This window comes from Berghia stephanieae, chromosome 2, assembly GCF_034508935.2.
Source record: "Berghia stephanieae isolate SIO BIC M18660-M18661 chromosome 2, UCSD_Bste_1.3, whole genome shotgun sequence".
NCBI classification, from domain to species: Eukaryota; Metazoa; Mollusca; class Gastropoda; order Nudibranchia; family Aeolidiidae; genus Berghia; species Berghia stephanieae.
In genome coordinates, this window is record NC_088361.1 from 35,141,166 (window position 1) to 35,148,077 (window position 6,912).

General features: G+C 37.4%; 1 protein-coding gene across 1 annotated transcript; it reads left to right on the forward strand.

Annotated features, from left to right (window-relative positions):
- Positions 1-494: 494 nt before the first annotated feature.
- On the forward strand, positions 495-3,775 carry LOC144964781 (uncharacterized). The gene is made up of 2 exons (XM_078899393.1): positions 495-841; positions 3,230-3,775. Exons 1-2 carry the CDS (start codon positions 585-587, stop codon positions 3,417-3,419), a joined length of 447 nt encoding a protein of 148 aa, XP_078755519.1. The 5' UTR covers positions 495-584; the 3' UTR covers positions 3,420-3,775.
- Positions 3,776-6,912: the final 3,137 nt, after the last annotated feature.

Here is a 6,912-nt window from a genome sequence, read left to right on the forward strand (position 1 = left end):
CTTTTTTCTTCATTCAATAATGAATGAGTTTTAACCCTCTCCTTACCACCTATTATAAAATCGTCACATTTGTCACTTTTATCATCCAGATTTCATTTCTTTTTGCTATACGTATAAAAACTTGACATTCTGTAATAGAACTCATATTTGCGAACAATATTATGAGTAGAATGTTCTTGTTGCTTTTCTGTTTGAGTAAGATATGTCTGTTTTGTGTTGGGTGGGTATGAAGTTTTGGGGAAACTTCTGAAAATGGCTGGTAAGGAGAGGGTTGAGAATAGAAAAGAAACGAAGAAGAAGAAAAAAATTCAAAATATAGTTGTAATAATAATATGACTCTGCCGTGAGCTGAGACACTTAGCTTGATGGGAAGTAGGAACTTTAATTATGTGTTTTTTTTTGTTGTTGTTTTAAAAAAAATATATTTATCACATGATAAAGCGAAATTAACTCCAAAACCATCAATTTTAATGACATTTTTTTCATCAGAAAATTCAGCTTTCAAGATGTAGGACCTACACATTATATTTACTACTTTAAAGTGAACAGGGAGATGGTAGAGAAAGCCTGTTGTGACAACCCCAATGGATGATGACGTATGCATTAAACCTTACACCACTGACATATTTCCAGCGCTGAATGAATATGACACAAATGCCAGAGGTTATGATTGTGGAAAGTACGTGACTGTGATGACAAAAATATCCAATAAATTTTTGATAGCTAAATCTCAAACATCTGACCAGATAGTTGGATATGCAACAGGAGTTGATGTTGCTGATATTCTGTGGATTGATGGCATGTATGCTGATTCTGACAATATTGCACTGCATGTCTTCAGGTAGGATTATTATTAGTTGTAATAATTTCACGAAGAACACTTCTATTTTTAACCAGATAACTGCCGGAAAACATTATTTAAGAATTTGGCCAGAAAACTCGTCCTTCATAAATTGATCGATTTAAATGACCCTCATATTGGCACCAAAAAACCCTTTCAAACACGGGACCTCGCAATGTCTCAGGTTTGAGAGTTTTAGCCAAGATGAGGGTCAATTAAATCGATCGATATTTGAAGGACGGATTTTCTGGCCAAATTTTTAAATGCGTGTCTTTCTAGAGTGGGTCAACTGATTTTAACTGTTTTAGAGTTAACTGGTTAATAATTGCCAATAGATATTTGAAAAATTTAGCTTAGGTGCACTTGTGTAATGCCCAAAATACTTATCAAATTATGAAGAGGATTAGAAACAATGATATGTGATGTTAGCTGAAGATGGGAGATATCATACAGAACCCTTTGTGCCAGATGACATTGACATTCTGTTCAATATCATAGAAAACTAACCAACTACTTGTGATGGTATTGCGAGGGAAACAGAAAAAGATGAGTCCCTCCGTGTGGTGTTTTGGTATTGCATGAAAAGTTTGTCTGAGAGTGTGAATGAAGAGTTGAGGTTTTATCAGTCACGGAAGAATGAGTTGAGTGTGGAAAATGGCTGCATTATATGGAGTATAAGGGTTATCATCCCACCAGCTTTGTATGAGGAAATGTTAACATTACTTCATGATTCACACAGTGGTGCCTCAAAAATGATCATTTGGTGCGCTCTTATTTCTGGTGGCCAAAAATGGATTGTAGACATTGAAAAATTTGTAAAGCCTTGCCATCTATGGCCAAAATATGCTAAACATCCGCCCAAAGCACCATTGTGCAACTGGGATTGGCCCACAGAGCCTTGGTCACGCCCGCGTGTAGCTTTTACTGGTCCTTTGGGGGGGGGGGGGGGGGGGGGGGGGCAAGGTGTTTTTAATTTGGATTATGAAAGGTTATGAAAGATATAACATCAGCTGAAACAATTTTGGAGCTAAGGGGTATTTTCATTACCCATGGGTTACCGGAGATAATTGTCTCTGATAATGGACCAAATTTCACAAGTAGTGATTTCTATATGTTCTGTGCCGCTAATAGCATAAAACACATTATACTTCAGCCCTGCCAGCAATGGACTGGCTGAAAGAGCGGTGGGTATTATTTAGAGGCGCGTTAAGTAGGGTGGGTTCAAAAGGACCTCTTAGGGAAAGAATCAGCAGATTCCTCACAAGATAAAGGATAACTCCTCATGCAACCGCAGGGTTTCCCCCTCCTGTACCCCTATGTAGTAGAAAACTTAGGGACACATTTGGATATGTTGCATCCTCTTGTTCAACGGGATGTTTTTAAGCACCAAAATGCTCAGGAATTACACCATGACATAACTGCTAAAGAGAGACCGTTTCAGGCAGACGATAGCGTGTTTGTTAGGAATTACACTGGGGGACAGATGGTTACCAGGAAAAATAATTGAATCTACTGGTCCAGTATCGTTCAAAGTACAGTTAGGAAATTGGTCAATTAGGAGACATTCCGACCAACTGAGATCTGCTCTTCCAGATGTGGTTGAATCATAGCCTGGAGGAGTCAGAGGGGACTTTTCACAATTGACGGAGCCCACTCCTGGGCATACTGACACAGTTGTATCGGCCTCCATTGCAGGTTCGCAACCTGTTCAGTGCTTGCGCAAGAAACCATATCTCAGGGGCAAAGAAAACTACTTCGGACCATAAAGTCTCCTAATAGACTTGACCTTTGAAAAGTCAGGTTGTTGCATAAAGCTATGCCATACCATTCTTTGAACTAAACTTGAATTAGATACTTGCATGATACTTCTGCAAACCAGATATTGCCTAGCCTACCATTGACCAGGCTGTTTGTCACCATTTCCATGTTTTTAATTTTTGTTTTGTTTTGTTTTATTTTTTTTTTATTTTTAAAAAATCCTGATTATTGAAGTTTTTTTAGCTGAGGAGGTAGGAATGTAGTAAAGTACCTGATCTACTAGAAGTACCATTCCCATAGACCGATACCACTCTTCAATGAATGGTGTTTATGTTTGACTTGCATTCGTTTAACAGTTGTTTACTTCCTGTTATGAATGCTATAATTGGAGCATAAGAAACCTTTTGAGTCTTTGAGTTGAATCCACCTTAATTATTATCCAAGTTATTACAATTTGCTGATAAAGGATCTTGTTTGTGGTCATTAAAAAACCATTAACTTTTAACAAAGCTATTTCATTACATTAATCATGTATTGTATAGATTAATCACACAAATTAATCCAGCTCCTCTACAGTTTTACTATTCATTTGTAATGTTTATCTTTTTGTTTTGTTTTGTTTTGTACCAGAAAAATGCTTGAAGCTTTCCCACATAAGGAGGAAATCCGAGTCCAAACAATAAAACCCAGGGAGTTCCTTATCCAATATGGTGACCTTCTACCAAAGACTTCAGTATACACACGAATGGCAAGAGGATCAGTACCTGGAGTGTCTTTATCCAAACTGTATGCAGTTGCTGATTGTGGCTATACAGTATAATCCGGGGGAAAAAATGATTATCTAGTCATAGACCAAACACATTTTTTACAGTTAAAAATTCTTGTTTTAATAGAAGTGATAAATGTGCTTTCTATTTGCTTTAGCTTGTTCATTCCTATTCCATTTCGGTTGTGTAACTTTTTTTTAATGCTTGGGCTAAACTGTATCATAATATTCATAATTGCTCGGCATTCTGCCATAGACCCAAAAAATTCCTCTTTATAATTTGGCCAGAAAACTTTTAAACTCCCTTCATCAATCAAATAAAATAACCGGAATTTGTTTAAACTGTTCAAACCTGCGGATTTAAGTGTTTTTAATCGATCATTTTTGGGAATAAAAGATGTTTTGTCAAAGTATTGTTCACTTCAAAAATCAATTAAATATAGTCCTTCAGAGCCATTTGGGTCCATGGAGCCGGAGTTTATCCCAGTTTCTATAGCGTGAAACGGACAATAGCAATTGCTTGCTATCCTTTGGATATGTCAGTAGTCTATAGCAAAGTGCTTTCCACCAAATCTAACAGACTCAGCTACCCATTCACTGCTGAATTGACAGGGGGGGGGGGTCAGAAAAAATCTCGACTGCACCCGGGATCGATCTTGGTCCGTTTGCGTGTGAAGCGAGTGCTCTACCAATTGAACTTATGTGACCCCCAGTGAAATATACATACATTAAAATATTATCATACACACCCTCTTTCTTCTAACACACAAATTTAGGATTAGGATTCTTGTTTGGAATTTCGAACGAGATCCCAACCGCAGTGCAACATTTGGTGACCCCTGGTGGAAACGAGTTCAAAGTTTCAACTAATTTAACTAAAAAGCCATTAGGTTTATTGAGCCGGTTTTATCCCGGTTTCTTTAGCGTGAAACGGACCATAACAATTATTGCTTGTTACCCTTTTGATAGGATGTGCGGCTATGTGGTCTAGTGGTATGACACTCGCTTTCGGATCGGAAGGTCCTGGGTTCGAGCCTTGCGCTCGGTGCATAGTTGAGTCCTTTTGACTCACATTCTCTCACCGTACTCAGGTGTAAAATGAGAACCTGGCCGTTAACAGCGTTGGCTTTGTCCGAAAAATTGTAATATCGCCTAACAGGCGTCATGTTCCGTCCTACATGTTAAATGTTGCTGTTGCTGTAAACCCCTTTGAGCACATTAAGTGGATATTGCGCTATATAAAAGCTCAATTTTTTTTTATTTTTTTTTTGTTAGTCTATCTCAAAGTACTTTCCGCCAGATCTAACAGACCTAATTACCCAATCACTGCTGGGTGGACAAGGGAAGGGGGGGGGGGGTAGAACCTTTTTTTTTACTTGGTCCCTTTGTGTGTGAAGCGTGTGCTCTACCAACTGAGCTATGGGGATCCGCAATTTTAACAAAGAATACTTTTATTATACCCCTTCAATGGCATCACCCTTGTCATTTCTCATTCATTGAATTGGTTTACCTTTCAGTCATTCGCTTAAATTTTTTAGCAGAAGAAACGCCTTGGCAATTTGAACCTAAAATATTGACATGTAAAGTCAAGATCATAACGAGTCGAAATCATTCCACTCTCGAACCGACCTCTGCTGATAAGAATATTTATTGAATATATGAATATTTTGAAGAAAAAAAAGCAGATCAATATTACTTACAAGACCTTTTTGAAGTCTATAACCTAGTCGTGTCTTAAGATCACCAGAATCTCTTTTAATGAAAGAAATAAACTGCATCAATAATTTTCACCAAAAAACTTACAACTGTGCAAGGTTCCCAATGTTATGCATATAGTAAAGACAACAAGAGATGAAGTGAATAGAAAAGTGCCAGAAGACAATAGAGAATAAAAAAAAATTTCGGCGGTTGGTGGGGTTTGAACCCGCCACCTTATTGGTACGACAACTCCGCCTGGCCGGTGAGAGCGTGACTCTACCGTATGAGCTATCCACGAACCCAAAAAAATGCGTATCAAACTCAGGTCATTCATTACTAGATCCCTCTCTCACCGACTACTGGAGGTAGCGGGTATAACACACACAACCACAGCGAAGTTAGTAGGCCAGCAGTTACGCTTAATAGCCAATATTCTCAACACAAACATATAACAGAAACGATTGAGACATTTTTTTAGGGGTTCATGGATAGCTCATACGGTAGAGTCACGCTCTCACCGGCCAGGCGGAGTTGTCGTACCAATAAGGTAGCGGGTTCAAACCCCACCAACCGCCGGAAAAATTTTTTATTCTCTATTGTCTTCTGGCACTTTTCTATTCACTTCATCTCTTGTTGTTACCAACATAAGTGCCTGCTCCGGGCACTCACTTTTCTGAATCACATATAGTAAAGGGAGCCACGGCCACGGCTGTGGAACTCTCTCAGCTTTAGAACAAAATCTGCTCCAACTGTTGTTATATTTAAGAAGCAACTTAAGACTGAATTATTTTAAAGGGCATTATATTATAATATATATATATATATATATATATATATATATATATATATATATATATATACATACATATATATATATATATATAATTATATATATATATATATATATATATATATATATATATATATATATATATATATATATATATATAAATTATAAAAACAAAAACCATGAAATTATAATGCTCAAATTTTTGATAAAAGGAGCTATTTATAAAAAAAACACTTCAAGTATAATCTTGATTAACTTCTACAATATTATGCTTGAAATGTTGTTTTGTTTTTAAGGGTTTTACGGCGCTTGCAACACATTTAGGTCATATCAGCGCCAGTAAAAAGGAAGAAAATGGGATAGTAAAAAGTTCCAGAATTACAATTAAAGTTAAAGCACACACGAAAAGGTAAGAAAACGGGGAATTGGTTCAAATAGGAAACAGATGTAGATTCCAAGAGCATACTATCAAAGTACTTAGTTCGAGATCACCTAAGTCTCATCCAGACACAAGCACAGGTCCCAACTAAGAGGGATACACTCAAATGTTTAAAAATCATATAAAATATTTTAACAAAACAATACAGTGCATAATTAACAGAGAGATGATTTACAAGGAAAAAATGATCATCTCCCAAAACTAACTATACATTTGACTGCATCCCTCCCAGCCAGGGTATCAGGCCAGGGCCAGGACAAAACCAAATAATCCCATTCCAAGACAAAGACAGAAAGCATATTGGAAAACAGATATAGGGGGATAGAAGACAGTATGTACTAGTGCGGGGCGGTCCTTGGCAAGCTTAAGGACCACGGTCCTGCGGTCCTTGGGAAATGAAGACCGCAAGGACCGGTCTTGACCGGTCCGTTCATTCTTGAACCGTTAAAGACCGCTACACGATGAAAACCGTGGCCTACAGGAGTAAAACACACGGAGTAGTCACACTCATTTCAAATTGTAACCTAATTAGAGAAGAGGGGTGATGCCTTCTTTATTTGCTCACCGTACTTCATTGTTACTTCGATAATTTAATAAAATTTGAAATTTATCCCCATTAA